This window comes from Plecotus auritus (genome assembly GCF_963455305.1).
Source record: "Plecotus auritus genome assembly, chromosome: 2".
Classification (NCBI taxonomy): Eukaryota; Metazoa; Chordata; class Mammalia; order Chiroptera; family Vespertilionidae; genus Plecotus; species Plecotus auritus.
Window position 1 is genome coordinate 168,799,994 of NC_137771.1, and position 25,626 is coordinate 168,825,619.

The following is a 25,626-nucleotide window of genomic DNA, read 5'->3' on the forward strand; positions in this document are numbered from 1 at the left end:
TTCGGTCATGACGGCACCTGGCTCTTTATATATTAGGATAGATTAGTGCTATAAATTTCCCTCTCAGCACTGCTTTAGCTGCATCCCACCAGCTTTGATATGTTGTTTTCATTTGTATTTAGTTCTATGAAGTACTTTTTATTTCCCTTTAGATTTCTTTGACCCATAATTATTTATGTGTTATTTTATTTCCAAGTGTTTTGAGAGTTTCCTGTTGTCTTTGTTATAGATTTCCAGTTTGATTCCATTATAGTCAAAGCTCACACTCTGTATGATTTTAATTATTCTACATTTGTCAAGGTTTTTTTTTTTCTATTTTATAAATGTTTGACAGGCAATTGAGAAAAAATGTATTCTGCTATTATTGGATGATGTTACATATATGTTAATTAGATCCTGTTGATTGATTTTTTTCATTCAGATCATCTATATCCTTGTGATATTTTTCCTAATAGTTCTATGAGTTGTTGGATGGAAGAGGTGTTAACATTTCCAACTATGATCATAGATTTCTCTTTCTTCTTTCAGCTTTATCAGTTGTTGCTACATGTATTTGAGGTTTTGTGGTTTAATTTTTACACGATAGTATATTGTGTCTTCCTAGCAGAGTGATCCTTTTTGATTCATCAGATAATGTCTCTTTTTGTCTCTGGTAATTTTCTTTGAAGTCTACTTTATGAAATATTAATCCCCATCCTTTCACTTTCAACCTACCAGTTTATGAATTTGAAATGAGTTTCTTATATGCAGCATATAGTTGGGTGGGTTTTATTTTTTAATCTACTCTGCCAATCTCTGTCTTTTGATTGGTATATTTAGACCACTTACATTTAAGTTAATTATTGATATGCTTGCACTTTAGGATGCTATATATATATTTTTTGTAGCAAACTTTTATTGAAATCTTACATAACTCAGGCTTTATAAAAAGCCAACATAATTGAAAAATGGGTTTTCCCTCTAAAGCCTTAAGTATCCAAAGCTTGAAACTGTTTAAATTTAAAAGTCTGCAAACAAAACAACAAAACCCCTGCAGCAGATCCTGCTGAAATACTTAAAAAAAATCTAAATGAGCTTAATCTTTACAAAAGTTATTTAAGCTCAAAAGCTAAAAAATCAAAGTTATCTTAATTCTACAAAGAAGGGAGGAGGTCTTCATGCCACGATTTTAGAACCCCATCTTTTTCATCAAATTTGGCCACAAATCAAATTTCTGTGTGCCCTTGTTTTCAGGAGATTCCTCTTACAAAAGAGGCCAAGTACAAACATGGAAGAATAACTGCCTAAGCAAGTAGGAAAGTGTTCCATAATAGTGTGCAAAGAACATAGAGTTCTGGGTTAATCTCTGGAACTTGATCTGGACCATGACCTTGACTTTGAGTGAGATCTAGAACGAGATCTTGAAGCTCTTTTTGGTGGAGGGGACACAGAATGAGCCTTTGAGGGAGGAGCAGGTAGGGGAGATTTGGAACGAGACTGGCTCCTCGATCTAGACTTTGACTTTATATCACCTTTTCCATTTTCTTTGGGGGAACAAGATCGAGAACGAGACCTGCTTCGAGATTTCTCATACTCCTTAGACCTGCTTTGAGAGTGCGAATGGGAGCCTTGATCAGACTTGGGCTTTGATTTGCTCTTTGATCTAGATTTCCTGCCTTTACCAGGGGTGGGCAAACTTTTTGACTCGAGGGCCACAATGGGTTCTTAAACTGGACCGGAGGGCCGGAACAAAAGCATGGATGGAGTGTTTGTGTGAACTAATATAAATTCAAAGTAAAGGAGCGGAGGGGAGAGCAAGAGAACCCTCCGGTCTTTCGGCTCCGTGGGCTGGATAGAACAGCCGAAACCGGATCCGGCCCGCGGGCCGTAGTTTGCCCACGGCTGCTTTAGACCGAGACCGTGATCGACCTTTGCTCCGAGACCTGGATTGGGAACAGCTTTTTGAGATACTTCAAGATCTACTGCGGCTGCTCCTGCAACTCCTACTTCGTGACCTCCTTCTAGACCGTGACCTTGATCTGCTTCCAGAGTAAGACCACTTATGGCTCGTTTGTGCTTTATCTTCAATGAGCCTAATATTTCTGCATTTCTGTACCATCTAGTTTATCCAACGCACATTTCATGTCAGAGTAGGAGCGAAACTCAATAACTCCTTCATTTGTGCACTGTGAGCATCTGCATAGGTTACTTCACCTGCTTGTCTCATGAAATCCTTTAAATCTTGCCAATTGCAGCGACTAGAAAGATTTTCTACAATAAGCCTGAATTCTGTACGAACAGGTGGTCCATATTTGTCTCTGCCAGAAGTTCTCTGACTGCTGTATTCACCTCCACCACTGCGGCTTCTGTAGCTGTAGCCTTTGCGATCCCGGCGTGGGTCCCGGGCGTGTTCCACGATCGCCGCTCGCTGCAGAGGTCCTTGCCGTTCAGCTCATAAGTGGCGTCGTCGGCGTAGCGGGAGTCCTTGAACTCCATGAAGCCATACCCATTTTTGAGGTCTATTTCAAGGAGGCAGCCATAGCCACTGAAAAAGCGCTGAACGTCCTTTTCCCGGACGTGGTAGCTAAGGCGCCCTATGTAGACGCGCGGCTTGTCCGTGGCGGGCAAGGGGCCCGAGGGCTGACTGCCGGACAGCGAACTGCAAGGCAGAAGCCGCGGTACGGGTGCGGGGATGGCAAAACCCCTAGGATGCTATTTTATCATTTATTTTCCATATGTTTCTTTTGGTTCTTGTTGTTCTGTTATCTCTTTATCTTTCTGCAGATTACTTGTATGGATTATTTGATTTTTTTTTATAGCACTTTTGAATTTGTCTCTGTATAGTTTTCATAGTGATTGCTCTGGGTACTACTTATAACTATGTACTGGTATCACCATTTACCACTTCAAATGAAGTATTGAAACCTCACTTCCATTTAGGTCCCTTTACATTTCCACCTTTAAATTTCATTGTTTGGAATATTAGATGGTATTATAATTTTTGTTTTAATATTTGAATATGACATAAAATCCATAAGGAAAAGAATTGTCTATTGTATGGACTCATCCTTCTGCTCTATTGTTTCTTTTTGCTTCCTGGTGCTCAAAGTTTCCTTCTTTTTGAAGAATTTCCTTTAGCCAGTCTTTCAAGGGTAGTTTTGCTAGTCACAAAATCTTTTAGTTTTCATTCATCTGTGTTTTTATTTTCCCTTCATTCTGATAGTTTTTCTAGATATAGAACTGTAGGTCACCTGTTCTTTTCATTTAGCACTTAAAAATATTTTGTCATTTCTCCTTCATGATTTCACATAAGAAATCCATCGAAATTAGTGTTTCCCTTCAAGGAATGTATTGGTTTTCTCTGGCTGCTTTCAGGATGTTTTTCTTATCTTTAGTTTTCAAAAGCTTACGATGTGTCTTGGCATGAATTCTTTGGGTTTATCCTGTTAAGAGTTAATTTCACTTCTTGGCTCCCTAGGTTGATATCATTCATCAAATTTGAGAAGTTTTCAGCCATTATTTCTTCAAATGCTCATTCATCCCCACTCTTTCTTCTCTATTTTCTAAGACACCAATGATATAAATGTTGGATATATTTTGTCCTAAAGCTCTGTTCTTTTTTTTTTTTCTAGTCTATTTTCTCTCTATTGTTCAAATTGGGTAAAATCTATTGTTCTGTCCTCAAGGTCACTAAGTCTATCCTCCATCATCTCCACGTTACTATTGAGGCCATCCAGCAAGGTTTTTGTTTTTTAATCCTCACCTGAGGATATTTTTTTCCATTGACTTTTAGAGAGAGTAGAAGGGAGGGAAGAGGCGAAGAGAGAGAAACATTGACATGAGAGAGACACATCAATTGGTTGCCTCAGTTGAGGATAGAACCTGAACCAATTCCCTTGACTAGGAATTGAACCTGAAACCCTTTGGTCTATGGTCAGATGCTCTAACCACTGAACAAACTGGCCAGGGCAACCCAATGAGTATTTATTTCTATTGTGTTTTTCAGTTCTCTAATTTCTATTTGTTTCTTTTTCATAAACTTCTATTTCTTTTGGGAGATTTTCTATTTTTTCATTTAAGAGAATTTGTAATTGTAGCATTTTATAATGTCAGCCTTCCAATTCTTATCAGATAACTCCAACATTTGATTTATCTTAGTGTTGGCATCAGTTGATTTCATTTTTTTAATTCAAGTTGTGATTTTCTTGGTATCCTGGACATTTTGTCTATCACATTCAGATACTCTGGGTCCTACTTAAATATTTTATTTTACAGTGAGTTACTTTACTTAGGTTTAGCATATGATTATTAGCCTATTCTTGTACATCTCCATGGCGATTTCATTTTCAGAGCCTTTGTGGTGTTATTTGGTCTGATGTACCCAATGCTGCTGGGGCTTGTGCTGGTCTCTGTTAATGCTGCCTGAGTGTGGAGGAGGAATTTTCTGATTGGATTTCCAGATACTAGTATATCTTGGTGAGGGAGGGGTGTGGAGGAATCCTTCTATTGGTACCCTCTAGCTATACAGGTTTCTCAGCCAGGGAGGAGAGTCTCAGTTCCATGGAGACAAAGTGGCTTCTGGGACCAGGCTGGTAGCTACAGGACTTCTAACGGACAGGTGCTCTTTTTTCTGGTTCCACCAGTCAGCCCTACTATCTCTGAGCAGGAGAGGAAAGTCCCCAACCCTTGGGAACAAAGCAGTTGGGCCAGCTGGTTCCTTGGTTCACTCTTACTGGTTCCTCCTACCTATCTCGGTCTCTCTCCATGGAAAAGAGGATTCTCAGGCCAAACAGGGAAGAAAAATGCATACCCTATTTTTGGCAAGGCTCCCAGCTGTTTCCCCTGAGGTCGTCAGAGGGACTTCTACTAGATCCAGAGGGACGAATGAGCTGAGATACCTTTTATTGCTAGGTGGAAAGTCGTAAAATGCCAGGTCTGGGTGGCCATCTTCTACTGACTTAGGGACACAAGATGACCTGCCTTTATGTTGTTCTTCTGGTCCTGAGTTCCCCAACCAGCTTGTCTTCTTTTTAGCACCATTCAGAATTTTCCTCTGCTTATTTCTTGTGCCACTTTCAGGATTTATAAAGTTGTGCTAAGCAAGAAGGAGCAGGGAAAAAAAATCTATGCCATCTTGCCCTGACCAGAAGTCCCTCACCTACTGAATTTGATGTATTCATTACCTATTAAAATTTCAATTTTTTTTTGCTAATTTACACTCAATTACATTATGTAAATAAAAAATACCAAGACACCTTTGCCCAAAGCTGGCATTTAGCTTATTTTTCCAATACAGAATTAATGAGACTAGGGGGGAAATGGTTATGTCAACACAATAGGATCTACATTGAGCTTGGGGCCATACACATAAAGATACTGTTGAGGAACACACACACACACACACACACACACACACACACACACACACACACACACACCTTCTCACAGGCCACATCCTTCCAAACTTCTCCAGGAGGGTCTCTACATCAAGCACAGATGGATTCATGAAACCAGCAAGGGTCCTGGGGAAAATAGGAGGGAGCGGTAGAGCTTATTATAGAGAAGGTACGGCCCCTCCTTCTGGGGTTCTGAGTGGCAAAACCTGCCTGGAAGGTTCTGCTTGTAAAGACTGAGTGGTGCCAGGAGAAAGGCGGCTCCAGAACGCCTCCGGTTGCCCTGTCTTCTCTGAGCTTTAATCAGGAAGAAGGCTTAATCCAGTCAAATGCACTAAAGTAGGTATTTATTTGGGGCAGAATCCTCACGCCAGTATATTTTATTTCCTCCTTATTTATATACTCTGTTGTTCCCAAGAAACATTTAAAGTGATTTTAATGGATACATACCATATACAAAAATATAAATTAGATATAAGCAAAAACATAAAACAAACAAAAGGAAAACAAGCTGGTACAAAACTGCTTTTCTGCTACACTTGGAATAAATGGCTCATAAGAGAGCACACTGTTGGGAGTATTTCCTGTGCCATCTCTTACTGGGCCCTCAGGGACACTTGGGACTGGGCACGGGGCAGCAAGGTGGGAGGGACTCTCTACATATGCTATGGAGAGAAGTACCCAGGGAAATTATCCTATCGTACTCCATAGATTTCCTGCTCCTGACACGTTCGACTTTTTTCTTAAAGATTCCTGAGTTCTCACTTTGAGAATGGCCATGGTTCTGAGTAGTGTAACCTAGTTGAGGACTTAGGCAATTAAGTTCTTGAGGAATCACATCTCATTTGGGCCAATTACAAGTCAGAGACTATCTAAATATTCAGAGAGTGTGAACCAAGACTGAAACTAAGTCATTAATTCCTAAAACTCTTGCTTTTAAAATTCTTCTATTTGATTCTCAGAATCTAAGCCAAAAGTTGTAAGATACAGACTTGCAGTGTCCTTCCCAAGTCACCTGGAAGTGTAGGCGATACTGACGATGTGCAGGAGCCGAGAGTCACCACAGAAGTAGTGCTGCATCTGGTGACTAAATGACCACACTCCTTCCACTATGGGAGCTGTCTTTCTCCTGAGGAATAGAAGAACAGAAAAATCGACTCAGCTGGGTTTTGTTTTCTATGCGTATAATACATAAGGTGTTTTTGATTTAGGTGAAAATCTAGGTGAGTGGTGGCTGCTGGGACAGCAGATCTGAATCCAAAAAATATTTAACTCTTCATGAAGCCAGCCTTTCTTCCTGGGTTAGGTGTCTCTTCTTTCCTACCTCTCTGGAGCCTCCCCAAACATCTTTGATTTCTGAAAATTTCTTGAAGTCTCATTCACTCTACCTTTTTGATTTTTAACATCTTCAAGCCTCCCTTAGACTGAAAAAAAAAAAAAAAAAAAAAAAAGGTACCTGGTTCCATTCATCAGTCTCTCTCCCATTCATTCATGACATGACCTAGTCTCCCTTTCTTATGTATATACTCCTGAACTATTCTTTCTCAACCCTTGTCTAAAAAGTTTAGCTTCATATTTCAGTATTTCTCTTAAGTTATTTTTCAAAGATCAACTAATTACCTCTTCCTGACCAAATTCAGTGGCTTTTCTTCAGACACCAACTTCATTTGGTCTTTTGGCTTTTTCAACTTGCTCTATAAGGGCAAGGACTATGGTTTACATTCCTTTTATTTCTCTAACTTTGTATTGTAGGGGATTGTTTTATTTAGGTTTTGAATATCTACAGCTGTAGTACATGAATGTAACCTTTCTTTTTTTAAAAAAAAACAAACATTTCTTTATTGATTTCAGAGAGGAAGAGAGAAGGAGAGAGACACAGAAACATCAATGATGTGAGAGAATCATCGATGGGCTGCCTCCTGCACACACACCCTCCGCCCCCCACTGGGGATTGAGCTGCAACCCAGGCATTTGCCCTTGGCCAGAATCGAACCTGGGACCCTTCAGTCTGTAGGCCAACGCTCTATCCACTGAGCCAAGCCGGCTAGGGCTGAATGTAACCTTTCTTATTTGAAATGGCAAGATACGGTATCTGTCCCAAAACATATTGTTCCAAATGCATTGTATATACTCTTAGAAATTTTGTGTTTCCAGTTTGTCAGGAAAGTGAGTTTTAGGCACGTGGTTTCTAATAAAAAAGCTATCTGATGAATGCTCTCTGACACAAAGGAAAGCAACAAAGTGGCACAAAGGGAACTTTTCCAGGATTTGCTGAAGAAAAATCTAGACATTATCAAGGAATAGACATTGTATTGAAAAGAGAAGATGAAATATCCTGCTCTAAAAAATATTTTTTTTATTAAGTCAAAGAGTAAAAAAAATAAAAAATAAAAATCCTGGATTCTCTATAGAAAGTTTGAGTTTAGCTTAGAGAGGAAAGGATGCATTAGTTTTCTCTTAGAACAGGTTTTAGAATGAGTACGTACAGGCCAAGTTCGGAACAAACCGGAAATGGCTTGCGGAGCCCTTTCTGATAGGGCAGATTGGAAAGAAAGATAATCAATTTGAAGGAGACCAGAGCAGAGGGGCCACTCAGTCTGAAACCACTGGGTTTTAAAGCTCTGTGTGACTTCTGCTTCTCATATTTCTGAGGTTGCAGCCTTTGGTGGACCTAAAATGAAATCTCAGCTAGTGTCCTAGTTTTGGCGTCAAATGGGAGATTCCTCAACAGAACTTCCCTTTTCTCTTGGACACTGTGCAGAGAACAGTTCTTACCTGTTTTGCATTCCCATGCGATCATTTACATGAAAGCCCTTATCTGTTGGTAACTACTTGTTACACATTATTCTTGAGAGAGAAGATTCCATGTACACCAAAAGATTTTTTAAAATTTATATTGCTCTGAATATTAATAAAGTATTTTTAATAAGTATTTTGTAAAAAAGTTATAGTGAAGGAGAACTGTTGAAAGCCTGGTTTAAGAAAACAGTGATAAATCTTACCAACTCAAGGAGTAAACAAACCTCCACGTTACACATAATCAAAGATCACCATCTACTGGCCCAATTGTATTATAACTTCTGAAGTTAGCTGCAAGCTCCAAAGACTTCAGAGGCCAGGGAGGTGTGTGGAAAGCATCCAGCCCCACCAAGCAGAGGAGAAAAGAAAAAGACTTTGGTCCCACTAAAAGCATTCAAAATTCAAGTTACATTCAAAACATTCTGCCCTTTAGACCAACCAATCTTCCAAATCAAGTTTCGGTCCTGGGCCTCTGATCACTCAGAATATGAGTGGACAGTGGGACGTGATTAAAGTAAAGTGATAGCTCTTTGGGAGATAAACTCAGAGACATCCAAAACAATGAAGGCTTTTTAAATGACCTTCAGTGAAATCTCTGCCTCTCACTAGTAAGTTTACAATAAAAAATATGGGTTGCTTGGGGGTACATCTGGATTATTGGTGTGTACATCTGAATGATAAAGGAAGCTTTCAGAAAATGAAGAAATAAAATCATCAGAAAACATGACTGCCCCACACAACATGACTGAAAAGGGCACAGGTCTGAGTCAGAGGACTGTTCTAATTCTGGCTTTACTCCCTACTGGTGGTGTGACTTTGGACATGTTCCTTAATTTCAATGAGCCTCACAGAGCTTTTTAAGGATTATCTATAATAATAAAAGCATAATATGCTAATTAGATTGGATGTCTTTCTGGATGACCTTCCGGACGTCGAAACCGGGGCTGTGAGGGAAGCCTGGGTCCTGGGTGCCAGACGGAAGCCGGTGCCAGCAGCTGGGGGAAGGCAGGCCTACTCTTGCTCGAATTTCATGCATTGGGCCTCTAGCCCTATATAATAAAGAGCTAATATGCTAATTAGACTGGCCGGGTAGAACACCTTCCAGAATGACTTTTCAGAATGACCTTCTGGAATGACCAGTGGGCGGGGGCAGCGGGGTCGTGGGGCCGCAAGGCAGCCGGGGCTGCGAGGGCCGAGCCCCTTGCACGAATTTCGTGCATTGGGCCTCTAGTATGAAGCAAGCGTTGAAAAGGGCTTACCCCAGGATCTGGAACATAATTGGTGTTTCTTTTACCTTTCTCTAACTTACAAGAAACCTCATAATTTTACTTAAAGAAAATAAAGACAAGAAGATACTTAAAAGAAAATGGGGTTTGGATTTGGGGCCAAAAACTGGCTTTGAAATTGCATTTCTTTGCTGAAATGAAGTTAAGAGACAGTTTAGTCACTATTTAATTAAAGTAACAGCAGTTGTCCCAGCTCTAACTGATTCTGTGGTTTCTTTCAGGATGTAATTTTCTTACTGGTAACATGGAAGGAAGAGTTGTATCCAATGTAAAATGAAGACAGTAGTACAAATCTCACAGGGTGTTGTAAGGATGAAAAGAGATGTAGCATAAATGTCCAGAGCTCAGTATCACTTAGGATACTACTAATTTTCATTATTACTGGTCGTTGCCTCTCTCATAGGACATCTGTGAGAGTATGACATACTGTCACTGATCATTTCAGAAATGCCTGAAGGCCTTTGCTACCTTCTTCACTCTCTGACCAAGGTTCCCCCCTAGAAAGACCAGCACTGTGGCTCTCATAAGGTGCCTGCTCCTTTGCACACTCCATGCATGTAACTGGATTTAAAACCAATTACAGCAGAACCTGCATTTCCAAATGAGAGTTGAATCCTTCAGAGTGCATGAGAGACTAAAACTCTTGTTCCTATAATATCACTCTACTCTGGCTACTTCTCTCAGAGCTTACTTCATATCCCTTTATCTCAACAGAATTGAAACAGGAAAAGATTCTGGTCAAAAGAGAAATGTATTTTTGCGGGTAGCTTCTAAGTCAGTTCTGAAGGGAGTTCAGAAATATTTTTTGAGCAATGAAAGCTAAACTTTGCAAAGTGACAACACTAAAAGAATACCATAATTTGGGAATATTAATTATAAAATAAGTTTTCAAAGTCACTTTTTCTTTAAAAAATAAAAGGTCTTATTCAGAGGCCCAAAAGGACTACATCGATCCCTCTTTGTATCCCTTTTAGGCTGGAAAGCTCACTCATACCTCATGGCAACTCTGCCTGTTCATTGAACACTAAAGTAATTATATGTATGTATGTATGTATGTATGTGTATGTGTGTGTATATATATATATATATATATATATATATTTTTTTTTTTTTTCTCCAAATCAGTTCAATGGTCCTTTCCCAGGAAGGTGGCAGGGAAGGGCTCAGGGGCCTCTCCTTGACGACAACACTGTCTTGCACACTAACTTGAGGCACCTAGAGTGGCACATACATCCTCTGTCGGGCCAGGTGTTCTAATCTGGGGTATGGAAATACAGTTGCTAAGTAAAGCAAAGCAGCTGTGACAGGAAGTAAAGGCCTTAGCCGTCAAGACCAGTGTTCAAGTTCTAGCTCCACTACTCACTTGGAGCTTAATTATTCTGAGCCTCATTTCCTCATCTGTGAAATGGGGGGACCTGAGGATGAGAAAGCCCTCTGTAAGCATCCAGCACCTCCCCTGCCCTCTGTACTCACTGGGTCCCTTCTAGCTTGTAAGAGGTGTCTCACCGAGCCCACAGGGCTAGCCGCGCAAAACAGGGAAGAGCTGCCCTCAGCGGTGGCATGTGAGGTGGCCTGTGGCAGCTGTGGCCAAGCCTGGCTGAAGGGTCCTTTCTGCCCATGCCCTACCCTCAGCAGGATGCCCCAGGCTCACCGAGCGCCTCTCCACATTCCCTTTTTTCCTGCCATTCTTGCCTGGGATGACATCCAGTGAGCGGTAGCTGGGTGGCTTCTCCTCGGGCCAGTTTGGGGAGTGGGAGCGGCGGCGGTGGGCCCCCCACCTCCGGGGTTGCCTCTCCTTCTCCTCCTCTGAGCTCCAAGAACTGAGGCCCGAGGGCAGGGGAGGGGAGTAGCTGCGGGGCCTGCGCCTCTGGTGCCTGTGCACGCTCTCCCGGGGGCTGGGCCTGCGGGGTCTGTCTGGGTAGCGGCTCCTGAGAGGCAGGTGGGTGAACCGCCAGCGGTCCTCACTGGACGAAGGGACATCGCTGAGGCTATCCCTGTCTGACCAGGGCATGGGTGATGTGTTCGGCCTGGAGCTGCGGTGCCTTCCACTCCGAAGCTGGTCCAGCTCCCTTCCTTCCAATGCCCAGCGCCTAGGCTGCCGGTCCTGCAGCTCCTGGTGGAAACCAGAGTGGTGGTGCTGCCTCCTCTCCTCCCTCAGATCCCAGGCTCCAGGGGGAACTGGAGCGAGCCAATGCTGGTGGGAGGAGTTGCTGGTCATCAGAGAAGATGGCAGGTCTCTCAGTGGGGGCAGGTGGATGATTCTGCGTTCCATAACCTCAGAGCCCAGGGAGGACAGCATACTGCTGGGTTGGCCAGATATGGCTTTGAGGTTAGGGGGTAGGGGCTGGGCTGGGTTGAGGTTCCGCAGCTCTTTCTCCAAATACTCTAGGACACCGTTAGTGATGGGAGGGTGAGTGGTGGGCTGGGTCACTGGCATTTGTGGGAGGCTGGATCGCAGGGACAAATCTGTATGGAAACAAGAATAAGAACATGCAGAAAAGCTGGCTCGTAGAATGCTCCTCGGAATCAGGGCACCAAAATGCCACATTATTTAGTCTGCATGCATCCCCTCCCATCCTCAGTCATAAAGGTACCCACCATGCTGGTCAGGAAAGCCCTGCGGTAGCCCGTGCTCCTACTCTTGCCCTCTGCCCTCTCCCACCCTAAATCTCTGGCAAAGTTTACCTCGCTGAAGCAGTTGGTTCATTGGATAAGATGAAAACTGAGAGCTCCTGTCCGCCCCCCAGTATAGGGGTTTTTCCATCATCTGAGGGCCTAGGGCCTGAGCCTGCTTCATGTAGCGGTGGCGGGCCAGGGCTGCAGGGGAAAAAGGAGAAATGCAGACCCTCAGCCAGGGAAAGGCCCACATCTCCCACTTCACTTCTCTCCATCTAGTGGCCTTGCCAAGAGACCAGTTTCTCTCCTCAAAGTTCACTATGACCTACCTTGCATGGGAGTAAGAGGTAAGAGTAGTGAATCAATTGCTCCATCGGAAAGGAACTGGGAATAAATTCCCTAGGCAAGAGTAGGAATCCCACACCCCGGGATTATACCCTTAAAATTGACTTCTTAGTCTCAGAAACATTTCATCACCCTGCCCATTCCCACGGTCAACTATAATGTGCAGGGATATACATGGGTAATTAGCAGGCAGTGAAATCTCGGGCCACAAGCCAACAAGGCCTTCAGCCACAGGCCAAATATAGAAGGTACACATGCAAAGAGTTTAGAGGAGGCTATGACTCAGGGGCGGCTAGGGAAGCTCAGGGCTGCCTGCTCAGAGTAGAAAAAAAGAAGGACGTAGATGCTGATGTCAATGGGCAGAATTACTGGTAAAGAATGTTTCTAGCTAGTACGCCAGCCCTGGATGGAGAAAACCAGCGGGAGGAAGGCAAGAGAATGCAAAAAGCTGAAGTGGATCCAGTGGATCTTTTGTACTCTTCTCCTCACTTTACTAAGTGTTGAGGTTTCCCCAAAGTAGGGAGAATCTCTCAGAGGTGGGGTGGAGGCAGAGAAGGGAGAAGGGAAATACCATTTCCTTTCAGGGCAAAGAAAAGAACATAAAAAAAGCAGCACAAGGGATCCATGGAAATGTCACTCCAGTCCCCTAGGTGCAGCTAACCCACAATGAGAGCATGTTAAAAACAAAAGCATGTAGTTGGTTTTGCCCATGAGTTTCTATTTTGAGGTAATTTTGACGAGTGCCACATCTCCCAAAGTCTCTGCCCATCCATGCATGTAGAAAATGTACTTGTGTGTTTAAGTGCAGGAATTGCCTGCCTCAGGCTCCCAGCAGCACTCTCACCTCCTCTCGGTTCCCCAAGCCCTGTGTCCCCTCATCCCCTCACCCCAAGCAGCAGGCTCTGCCTGAAGCTTCCTCCTGCCACAGGAGGGGGGAAGAGAAGGCAGGCCTTCTGGACCCAGCTGCACAGGGTGGGTGATTTGGTGAGGCCAGCAGTTAAGGGGCCATCTGGACAGCTACCCTGTGGCTCCAGTGTGAAATAAACTTCCAGCACAACAGGATGTGGTTGCAGTAGAGCCCCCCAAAATGTCTGGAGCTCCAGCCCTGATGGTGAGTCACAGCCCAACCTAGAGGAAATCAGATGCAAACTAATAGCAGCTCACCCAGCTGCCACACTTTTAAGCCAACAGACAGCACTCCAGACCCTCCAAAGACCAGTCCACAAGCCCAGCACTTTCCTCTCCCTTTTGCTAACAGATGCCTCTCCCAGCTCCCTACAGGAGCCACCATCAGCACACATAATGCCCTGCCACTTTACATAAGCTAACTAGTCCTCAGAGAAATTTTTTTTTCTCAGAAATCTTCAATGTGGGATCAGATGAGGAAGTTGGGGTCCCAGAGGTTACTTCCCTAGCTCACAGTCCAACAGCGGGTGACTGGCAGAGACAGAGTGTGACCTTGTGTCTGACACCCAAGACTGTACTCTTTCTGCCACACCACCGAGTCCCTAGGCTCCTTTATTTCTGTGAAACGAACAAAAAAACCCTTCCCCAGAGGTTAACTCCTCACTTTATTTTTCTCCAACTCAGCCCCACAACTTTGAAAACCCACTCTCTGCTTCCAAGGCCTAAGGACATCTAATTCCATTGGGAACAACCCTATATACCACCTACCCCTCTAATTGACTCTTGGCTTCCTCTAAATAGGACCACCCCCCCCCTTTTTGCCACTTCCTTCCCCCACTCCCCCAATTCTATAGGAGACAAAGGGAGAGTTAGGCTTACTCCTTTCTCTCCAAAGGACTTTTTAAGTTAATGGAACCCCCTGCGTAGATAACTCCCTAGAGATCATTCCAGATCCTCCATGAGCTTTCCCATCAAATTTTTGCATTCTCCAGAGATTCATCTACCTGCTCCCTTCTTAGCTGCTACCACCTTTTCCTCAGGGTTCCTCCCTTCCCTGATGCACTGGAACTAATGAGATGTGAATGGGAAACACAGCCCCTGAGCTTATCCCTTGCCATCCTGTCCCTGGAAACAGCCCCATGGGGATGTCTATACTATGAGGGTTTTCTGCTGCTCACCTAACGAAGAATCAGTCAATAAAATAAGAAACACGGAGAAAGTAGCAAAGCTTCAAAAGTCTCCTAGAAAGTTATCTCTGAAACTCATTGGAGGAAAGTCTGCCCTGGTCACCTTTAATGAACTGGTTAAAAATACAGACTCCTGGATCCCCACAAACCCTCCCTCAGTCTAATGCAAGGCAAGAAAATCTGTGTTTTCAATGAGCTCCTTTATTCTAATGCTGGGAGTCAAATCAGAGTTGACTATTGAGGATCCTCGGAGATACATTTCCTTAAATATGGGCTTTGAGGGTCAGATGGACTTCAACTGGAATTCTCAGCATGTACCAACTGTGTGATTCTGAGTGAGTTTTTAGAGGGTCTGAGTCGAGTCTCCTCATCTGTGAGATGGGAATAATACCTATTTCACAAGATTATTGAGGTTAAATGAGATAATAATGTATGCTCGCCGATAGATAGTGGCTCTCATTGTTTTAATAAATTGTTATAAGTCGCTTCTTTTGCCTTAGAGCCCATGGGAGACAAATGTACATACTGGGAAACTATACCACCAAAGGCACGTTCATCTTCCTTTCTGAGGAAAACCTGGGGTACAGTCTTTAAGATGTCTCCTTCCTGACAGAAATGACACTCAACACTCCCCCCTCCTCCAGAGACCTACGCCTCTTGTCCTCTGCAGCCAGCATCGTCAGTGGGCATCACTGGTGGGTGCCCCTGATGATCTCCAACTGCACTTGCTTGTAACTGCTTACCATTCCTTATCAATCCCCTCCACTCTTCCAGAATTCGTTCTTTGCCCTCTTTTGACCCATGATCACAGAGTCCTTTCACTTTTTCCCATTCTACCAGTCCCCTATGACTTGACTGGCCAGTCATTTCGGTAACATCCTCAGGAGCTTTCTAGAATCCCACACCCTTTGAACTCTTACCATCTCAGCTTTAGGGAACCACCAGCACATGTATCCTAGCTCCACAGTGTCAGAGCTGACTGCACTGTGAGGCAACTGACCTCAAAGAGCCTTCCTCCCAACCTAACTTTCCCTGACTGATATATAGACCTGGCTCCCCTCCTGTAGAGCAGCAGTTTAAACATACCCCAGGTCTCATGCCTCCCCCTCCTCATGAACTTTTAGCTGATGGCATCATCTTTGTTGAGGAAGAGGAACCACCCGGGCAAGGAATTAAGAGACCTAGTTCTGGTCCAGGCTCTGCCACTAACAAACTGTGTGTACTGTGAAAAAGTCTCACCAGGCCTCACATCCCTCACCCGTGAGGAGGGTGGAGAGGTGCATGGCATAGAGCAGAGATTCCCACTGTGGCCTGTGGCCTACTGCTGGGTGTGCCCAGAGGTTCTGTGGGGAGGAGGGCCAGTCAACCATCTAGAGATGAAACTTGTTTCTCCAGTTCTCCCAGAAAAAATAAGGTTCACTTTCAATAGCTTTCACCTTTAAGTTCTACTGTGGGTTGTTTACTGGTACGGAGTGAATTATCAAGTTACTGAAATGTGGTGTCTTTTTAATTTTTTCCCTGTCTGGTTCTCTAGTAACTCTCACTAGAAAGAGAGTTGGGGAGCAGGTTGGGGAGATTGGCTGTGGTCAGAGAAGTTCAAGAACCACTGACATCATTCTTGAAGCTCCCTTCCGTGTTTAGAATTTTTACTTGCTACATATGAGCTCTCTCAGCTTCCTCCCTTATACTTTAATCATAATGACTTCCTCTCTCTCTTCAGAGATCAGGCTGTCTTTCCTCTCCATCCTAAAGGCAGTCATTTCACTGTAAGCCCAATGTCACTCCCATTGGGTCCATCACTCCTCGCTGATCATCTTACTTATTTTCCATAGGCCTTGGTTCTTTGCCTACAAATATGCTTAGGGTTACCTATTCTAAAAACAAACAAAAAATAGTCTCTCTCTCTCTCTCTCTCTCTCTCTCTCTCTCTCTCTCTCACACACACACACACACACACACACACACCCTTCTCTATCCAAAAGCTTTAACAACTTCTGCCCCTCCATATAATCTCCTCTCATCACCAAACTTCACAGGACAGTCTGCCCTAGTGACTCACTTCAGAAGTGACCTCATCTGCTCAAGTCTAGGGACCTTTACTCGTGGCCTGCATTTTTTGACTTTACCATTTCTTCTAAATGACCTCTAACCACTTAGGAGGAACTCCTCTCCCCCAGAACCTGTTTATTAGCCAACAGTGGATACATTTATCATTTATGCTGGGTTTCTCCCAAGTCCTGCCTATTTTGAGTGTCCCACTGACCTAGGGATTCTAAGAAGACACCTTGAGAGGGTTTTTCTCATCTTTTCCTCCATATTAATATGTCATTGACAGTGACTTCTTCATGGTGTCTCTCCAAGAGGCCCCTGAAATGTAGGGAGCACCTACTGTGGGAAATTCAGGCTCTCGTGAGTCAGATGAATATGGATTCAACACTGTACTACCACTGCTACTCACTATCTGTGTGACTTCTCTGACCTTCAGTCCCCTCATCTGTCAAAAGTGATGATACTGGCCTTCTACGGTTGTGAAGATTCAATGGGGAAATATGTACAAAGGGCATACACAGAGCAAACAACCAATGAAGGTTAGTTCTCTTTTCCTGTAAGACATCAACCTCGGAACACAGGCCTGAAACCAGACTCAGAGCATTGACCTTCTCAACATTATAGATTAAGTTTTGTTTCCATCTTAAGAAGCAATTCCTTATTTTTCCCTTAAAAAAATTCCCTTTCAAATGTACCAAAAGGATAAGAGTGGTTATCTCTGGGTGCTAAGATTAGTCTTTACATATTCCAAAATTGCTGGAATTTTCTCAGAAATGTAATACTTTACTGATATTTTCAGGAACAGGATATATTATTCTAAAAACACAAATATCACTTCCATTTAAAGAAGTTGAGTCCATTCTAGCTACTTACTAAGAAAAGATCATTGTAGAATAATTTATTTTTCTCTTATCTTCACCATGCATTCCGCAGCCAAATTGTTTAGGGCATGTCATAATTCTGTTTTAAAAAGTCAAATGTCAGCCCAAAGAAAGAGCAAGCTCTTCTTCTGCTCCCTCTTTCCTTCCTTTAACACAGAAATTCTAAAAGTGTGGCCCTAGCCCAGGTGCATCACATCACCTGGGAACTTTTGAGAAATGCAAATTCTCAGGCCCACTCCAGACCAATTAAATAAAAAAAAACTCCGGTGGTGGGGGCCAGCAATTAAGCTTTAACAAGTCTTCAAGGTGATTCTGAAGTTTGAGAACCGCTGCTTAACACCCTTTTCCTCAGATCTACTCTTTTCAAGTCATCTCTAAGGAGTGGCCCCCTCTCTCTCACTGCTACATTTCCAGGGGTCCTCAAACTTTTTAAACAGGGGGCCAGTTCACTGTCCCTCAGACCGTTGGAGGGCCGGACTATAGTTTTTAAAAAAAACTATGAACAAATTCCTATGCACAATGCGGGCCCGGGACGAGTCGGCTGCTAAGCAGGACAGGCAGCGGCACCCGGCGGGCCGGATAAATGTCCTCAGCGGGCCACATGTGGCCTGCGGGCCGTAGTTTGAGGACCCCTGAATCCCTCCAGCCACCTCATGTTAAGCAAGGTCAGTGCTAAGAGCAAATAGTGGAGCACAGGTATACCAGAGCCACTGAGGAAATGCCATCAGTAGGCAGAGCCATTTGAAGAAGGCCGTAGGCAGGCTAGAATGAGGACAGGAAAGAAGTCCTCTCACTTGGCTCTGTAGCCCAAGGATCATTTTCTGGGCTGAGGCCAAAGACCCCCGAGCCTGTGATGGGAGAAAGCTGTGGAGGAGAACCTGGAAGAGCCTATGGTTTTGAAGTTGATCTGTTTGGGGCACCAGGCTCCAGCAGCAAGCCATCCCACTGCTTGTCCATCCCCTCTCACCTTCCTCAGGGCAGCAGCAGCGGGTGGGACAGCAGGGGCAGCGGATGTAGCAGCAGCAATATTGGGGACAGCACTGGCACCAGCACACTCCAATCAGCAGGAGCAGGAGGAGGGCTCCCAGAATGATGAAGATCACCGTCAGCCAGTCTGCAGGGGAGAAGCCAAGCAGGGGTCACACTAAATATACAGGGGCAGTTCTAATATCCTAGAGGTCTAACAAATACAGCTCTTGACCTACAGATTAAGGTTGAACAATATAATGAAAACAAAACAAAAAAAAGGTTAGTTTTGGTAAGAGAACTTCAGAGGTTGGCAATCCAAAAATAACAACCTGGCCTTGCTTGATTATGCTTTTTTCTTTCTTTTTTTTTTTCCTGTATGAAAACAGTGTCATGGTGGGGTGGACAAATAAAAAGTTCCCACAGCACTTACGCAGGACAATGAGCTTCACCTCCTTATCCGGATCACCTGATGTGTCCCCTGGAGCCTCAATCGCACAGTAATACACTCCGTGGTCCCACCACATCACTTCATTAATCACAAGATCTGCTCCTGCAAGAAAGGAGGAAGAATGTGCACTGATTGAAAGAGAGGGAAATGCTTTCTGACCTATCAGATTCAAGATCCTAGCATTGTCCTTCCACATCTTAAGTGGGCCCTCTCATAGTTCAGAGAAAGGCCTCAATTCCTTTTATTGAGATCTTCCTCTTTCTCCATACAGTAAATGGAGGTAGAACTGACCAGTCACTGAGCCCTATGAGGTATTTTGAAAGCATTTTGTATATATCACCTCATTTAATTCCCACAACTCTCCAAGTGGGTGAGGTAGAGATTACCACTTGTCTCCCAGTGTCTATTCTCCCTTTCTCTCATAGTCATAAAATTTTTGGTCACGTATGAAGCCATCCAGAATAAAGTCAATATTTCTCATTCTCTCTTACAGACGGACATGGACATATGACTCAGAGCGGATAGAGTGTAAGCAGAAGTGTTACATGATAATTCAAGAACTTTCTTAAAAACAGTCTGGGGACACCTTTACCCTTTTGTTCTTCATTTCCTCTTTTTTTTTTTAAATCCTTACTTGAAGATATATTTTTTTTCCATTGATTGTAGAGAGAGAGTAAGGGAGAAGGAGAGAGAAACATTGATCGATTGCCTCACATATGCGCTTTGACTGGGGATTGAACCCACAACCTGAACAGACACTAAACTCATGACCCTTTGGTGCATGGGACAACACTCTAACCACTAACCCACACTGGCCAGGGTTGTTCTTTATTTCTTCTTCTACTCTGTTATCTGGAAAGCAAATATGATGGCTGCCATCTTGGACTATGAGGACGATGATGATATTCTTGGTGGGTTGGAAGGAGCTTGAGGCCCTGAGGACTTAATGAAAGAGAGCCACTACTACAATAGTTCTGGACCATCTACTTTCAACTTTATATAAGAGAAGAAATAAACTCTATTGTTTAAGTCACTAATATTTGGGGCTTTTGCATATTCACAACTGTAATCCTGATACGTGGGTACTATTACTAGCTGCATTTCAGATGAAGAAACCGAGAGGTTTAGCAGGCCTTAGCCTTTCCCAGGAGGCTGAGAAACCGGCTTAACAACAGAGAGCTAATGCTTACCAGAGGTAGGTTCAAACCCTGTCTCTCTGCTTTTAACCACCAAGTTCTAATATCCTCTCCAAACTAGGTAGACCAGTGGTCGGCAAACTGTGGCTTGCGAGCCACATGCGGCTCTTTGGCCCCTTGAGTGTGGCTCTTCCACAAAATACCACAGCCTGGGCGAGTCTATTTTGAAGAAGTGGCTTTAGAAGAAGTTTAAGTTTAAAAAATTTGGCTTTCAAAAGAAATTTCAATCGTTGTACTGTTGATATTTGGCTCTGTTGACTAATGAGTTTGCCGACCACTGAGGTAGACAATGCCATAGCCTGGATCACTTGCCAGCTGTGAACAGGTATCTCTGGATCTTAAAGGAATAGGTTAGGAGATAAACCTGGATAAGCAAGGATGAAATGCCATTGTTTTAAGAGTAAATGTTACTAAAAAAAAAAAAAAAGAATTTTAGTTATCATGAACACCAAGTGCTGTGCTCCCCCACTAAGATAGATGAATGGGATGTTCAAGATTAGCAAATGCAACACAGGCTCACTAAGACCTTTTGTGGGTCCAGCACTATGTTAGACACTGTGAATGATTTCAAGAGGAAATGCGGGAGATCTGAAAGGAATAAGACCCGTCGCTGTCCTAAAAGGACTTAAAGTCTAGTCAGAGGCATCAGGGCAGCCTCCAAGACCCCATTATTTTAGCCACAGTAAGTGCCAGAGGACTTCTTCAAATTCTTAACGACCTTACTTTACAGATTTGCTCCTGCTTAGTTGACAGTCATTCCTACAATTCTTTTTTTTTAATTAAAGTATAATTGGCATACAATATTCTAATAATTTCAGGTGCATGACATAGTGATTCCACATTTATATACATAAGAAATGATCACAATAAGTCTAGAAACCATTATATATCTGCAATTCTTTCTTACATGTTTGTCAAGAAATATTTATTGAGGAAATGAAACAAAAATGTAAGGTCACCCACTACTGGAGCTAACTTTGACTTCTGTTTCCTTCTCTTTCTACGTCAATCCCTATGATTTTTTCCTACTTATGATTTTCCAAACCCACTACCTTTCCTAGAAACAAGCTTATACCACAGACTTGGAAGAATGGTGAAAATGTTTTGGGGGAAATTCCCCCTCAGAGGTTAATGTGTGTTATAAATCTTCCCCAATTTTTATTAGAGACATAAAGATTATTTTAGGGATGTCAGAGTAATGAGGGCATTCAAGTATGTTAGCATTTTAAATGATTCAAGAACTGTTTTGACAGTTCACCACAAATGATGCAGAAATGAGCATAAAAGTATCAGAAAACAAGGCTCCAGATGTCACAAGCTTGGAGGTAGAAATAAAACCAATGGGAAATGCCACTTTCCCATGGGAGTAAGAAAGAGCAGAGTCTGACCCAATGTGGCTGGTTGGGAATGGAGGTAGCAGACAGCACTGCTCAAAATTAGAAAAAAAAAAAAAAAGACAGAAAAGCAGGGACTATCACCTTTGGGGACTTTCATTTGACCTTCAAAAATTGTAAAGGAGACTTGTTAATTAAAGAGACTTATCAGAGCTAATTCTTCGAGCTCTGGAGAAAGTGGAACCACCCTGAATCTTTGAGAATGCCCCTAATGACGGGAAAAGAAGGACAGTTGTGCCCTAAAGCCGGGAACACAGCTTGGGGGAATCAGAGGTTGAATGTCAAAGGATCAAACCTAAGTCTTACAGCCAAAGTATTAGAAACAAAGGTGGAAGCAATTGTTAAACTGGCTCCCTTTAAATTATCTACCTTTAAATGGTCAAAGAATATTAACTGATTTCTTCACATTGTTGCTATAGGAATTCTGAGTGGCCTGCTGGTTGTATTTCCCCCACCATTTTTTTCTTTTTAACCAGCAAATGTTTACTTAACACAGTACACAAAGCTCATTGAAATAGGCTCTGAATATTGTGCCAATAACCCATCACACCAATCCTGGATTACAAGATAGAAATGTGGGGTGCTAACCCATCCATCCCAAAGAATGCTGAGTGATCATAACTAAAGTTCACTGCACACTTTCTGTTGCTAAGTGCTTTATACATATCATCTCACTTGATCCTGACAACTCCCCAGGTACTGTGGCAAGTTTCACTTTATAGAAATCGAGGCTAAAAAAGTTGAAGGGACTTGCCCAAGTTCACACACCCTATAAGTGAACTCACACCTGAGTCTAATCACCACAAAGAATAGATACGCTTTAAGCCTAACTCTCACATCTCACATTTGATATTCACTTCAGTGTGGGAAGACAGAGACCATTATGCCCATCTTGCAGATGAGGCAACAGAAGCTAGAGAACACAGCTGCCACGGTCACTAAGCCAACATGTGGGAGTAATGGGACACTCAGCCAGGTGTTTTGGATTCTAAGCCCAATGTTCTTTTCTGTACCACTGAAGGGTGCTGGTCTGAAGGTGGGCATCTACTTGGAAGGCTCTATTTCCTTAGATGTGTATCAAAGGCACGGCCAGAGGGAAACCCAGGAGCCTGGAGTTCCAGCAGGCCCTGAGAACAATTCGTGGAAGGGTCAAAGGAGCCTGGTCCACACTTAATCTCAGGGACACAAAGGAAACCATCCACTCTTACACCGTTAGCCAAAGCTCATCCAGAGACCAACTTCCAGGGAAGTGACTTCCAGTGTCATGGCACATTCTGTACTAGTATAGCTGGCATTTTCCCCAAACAAGGGCAGGGACCAAGTAGATCATCAGGCAGCAGAGAAAAAGGGAAATCCCCACAATGACTCAGCCTGGTGTCTGCACCTCTGCACCCTCACTCACGGTTCTGGATGGTGATCTTGCGCTGCCGGTAATCCGCCCCCAGCACAGGCTCATTCTGCCCCCGCCTCTGGGCCACGATGCGGACCTCCCGCTGGCTGTCATTGCAGTCATTGGAAGGGTCCTGGCCCAGGGATAAAGCTGCCTGGTATGCTGAGGAGAGAGGACACACCTAAGTCACACAGCAATGGGGAATTCCCAGGAAGAAAGGTGCCCTCACTATGAACCTCTGTGTCCCCGGGGCATCTTGTTAGCATAAAGATTCTGATTCTGTGGGTCTGGGGTGAGAAGCAGAGATTCTGCTTTTCTAAAGAGCTCCCAAGTGATACCAAAGAACCACACTTTGAGCCCGAGAGTCCAGAATCCCCCCAATAGGCCATCAAGTCCTGGATGACTCCCATCCCATCTTCCTGTGTCTCATTTTTAGTGGCCCCAGACTCTGCTTCCTTAAAATACACCTGCCCTTACAATACAAAGTTTGAAAGCTGTTAAATCTGCTGGGGCAAATGCCCACTATCCTAGTCTCACCTACCTCCCCACTAAACCCAGGCATTTTAAGAGTACCCCCCCCCCCCGGCAAGGAAACTATACCTGAATTTAGAGAGGGGGGTCTTTTGGGGACAGCATCAGTCTCCATGGGTGACTAAGACAGGTTTTGGGGTTCATATTGACATTTGTAGGACTAAAAGAGGTAAAGCTGATGTCTCCCCATCCTTTCATCTCAGGGAGTTCATCCGCTTCCTTCGAATAGGGTGTCTGCTTCTGTTCCCAAAATTTCTACAAGGTTAATTATCCCAGGCTGACAGTGGATATCTGGGTTCCTTTTGTTCCTTGAGAGAGGCAGAGGTGGGTAGCTAGGAAGAGCTTTGGTTCCAGACAGCAGAACCAATTGTTACTTAAGAGGTCAAATATGGCTAAACATAGGGGAATTGTGTATCTCAGAGATGTCAAACAACATCTCTGGGGGCAGTGAGCTCCATATCACTGTTTAGTCAGCAGGGGAGTGACTGTCCACCAGGAAGGCTGGCTGTAGAATCAAACTTGGCAGTGGGCACAAGTTCACAAATGACCCTTCCTCATGCATCCCGGGGGTGCAAGAGTTTTCTTGTCAGCATTCTAAGACTAGGGTGATGAGAGGCAAATCTGCATCCACATCTCAACGTGCTGGCACAGACTAGGAGGCAGAATTTGCTCTGCCTTTTACTTAATGTCTGAGCTGCCTCAAATCTTTTTAGAACAAGGTGGGACATACATTTCAAAATAAATAAAATAGTATGTGACCTTCAATTAGTTACTCCATCTGCTTTGGCTCAGTTTATCTATAAAATGAGGGGGCTGGATTAAGTGATCTCTATGGCTTTTCACTTATGAGGATTTGTGATCCTAAATCATTCTTACCTACATCCTAATGGCAATACTTCACAAAGGGACCCTAGCAGAGCCAGAGAGGGAGGACACTCACACGCAGAGTAGTAGTCAAAGATGGGGTCCTTGCAGAAGGACTTGAAGCGCCACGTCACTACCACGTCCTGGAGCTGGGCAGAGGTGGTGTAGTCACATTTGAGGACGACAGAGGCAAACAGGGTGACATAGCGCTCTGTGTGCTGGACGGTCACCAACAAGGACAGACACCCTGCAGCCAAGAGCAGGAGACAATGCTGAAGGTAGACCAGATCTCTGGAAGGTGACCTACTTTGGTTGGTGGGTAATAAAAGCAATGCAAATGAACCACCACACTGCCTGACTGGTTGGGAGCTCACAGGTGGAGTCTGAGTTCTTACTTGGCCTGGGGAAAATGTGGGGTGGATACTGCACAGACAAAAGGGAAGATGGCGAAGAAAAAGATCAAGGACAACTCCCAAGGAGCTCATGGTCCATCGATAGTAATAATACATACAACTATAATAAAGAAATTATATTAAAACTAGAGGCCCGGTGCACGAAATTCGTGCACGAGGGGGGGGGGTCCCCTCAGCCCTGCCTGCATCCTCTCCAATCCAGGATCCCTCAGGGGATGTCTGACTGCTGGTTTAGGCCCAATTCCAGGAATCAGGCCTAAACCGGCAGTTGGACATCCCTCTCACAATCCTGGACTGCTGGCTCCTAATCGCTCACCTGCCTGCCTGCCTGGTTGCCCCTAACTGCCCCCCTTGCCAGCCTGGTTGCTCCTAACTGCCCCCCCCACTTTGGCAGCTTGGTCACCCCTTACTGCCCCCCTGGCCAGCCTGGTCGCCCCAAGTGCACCCCCCTGCTAGCCTGTTTGTCCCCAACTGGACTGGTCGCCCCACACAGCCTGCTTGTTCAGTCGTTTGGTCATCCCTCCCTAACCCCCCTGCCGGCCTGGTCATAGGCAGCCATCTTGTGAGGGTGTGAGGGTTAATTTGCATATTACCTCTTTATTATCCAGGATAAGCCCACATTTGTACTGGAGTGAACTTGCTAATATATATTTTCTTCACATCATTTTCTCTTCATTCCCCTAAGCATAAATTTCAATCTCTACAAGGCCTCTAAGGCTGGTCATGTCTGTTTGCAGCCTTTCTCTCCTGCCTCATCTCCCTTCACGCCATACCTTACATTCAGAGTTTTGGCCATGCTAGGATTGCCGACTTCAGCAGTCTTCCTCCATGTGGATCTTGCAGCTGCAGCACTCTTCCATATCATTGGCCCCCATTCCACTCCCTTCACTAGACTAATTACTATTTATTCCTTAGGTCTTTAACTACACCCTCACTTCAAGAAGCCTTCCCTGACTACAAATCTGGGAGAGGGGCCTCCC

General features: G+C 44.0%; 1 protein-coding gene and 1 pseudogene across 3 annotated transcripts in view; both read right to left on the bottom strand.

Moving 5' to 3' along the window:
* Positions 1-1,198: 1,198 nt before the first annotated feature.
* LOC308241266 lies at positions 1,199-6,152 on the bottom strand (annotated as a pseudogene). The gene is made up of 4 exons: positions 6,138-6,152; positions 4,878-5,074; positions 1,880-2,638; positions 1,199-1,683 (listed from the first exon to the last, which is right to left on the bottom strand). The product of its transcript is annotated as an uncharacterized misc_RNA (transcript).
* The window catches only part of ILDR1 (immunoglobulin like domain containing receptor 1), a 32,679-nt gene continuing 12,756 nt past the window's right edge, over positions 5,704-25,626 (bottom strand). Inside the window, exons 2-8 of one of the 2 annotated variants that reach the window (XM_080654361.1) lie at positions 24,310-24,480; positions 22,851-23,000; positions 18,841-18,960; positions 18,409-18,555; positions 12,143-12,274; positions 11,109-11,923; positions 5,704-6,501 (exon numbers count right to left, since the gene is read on the bottom strand). In XM_080654361.1, coding sequence (XP_080510487.1) covers positions 6,460-6,501; positions 11,109-11,923; positions 12,143-12,274; positions 18,409-18,555; positions 18,841-18,960; positions 22,851-23,000; positions 24,310-24,480 — 1,577 coding nt within the window. In that variant the 3' untranslated portion in view covers positions 5,704-6,459. Of the gene's footprint in view, positions 6,502-10,571; positions 11,924-12,142; positions 12,275-18,408; positions 18,556-18,840; positions 18,961-22,850; positions 23,001-24,309; positions 24,481-25,626 lie in introns of those variants that run through there. The other variant, XM_080654360.1, reaches the window with a different exon arrangement.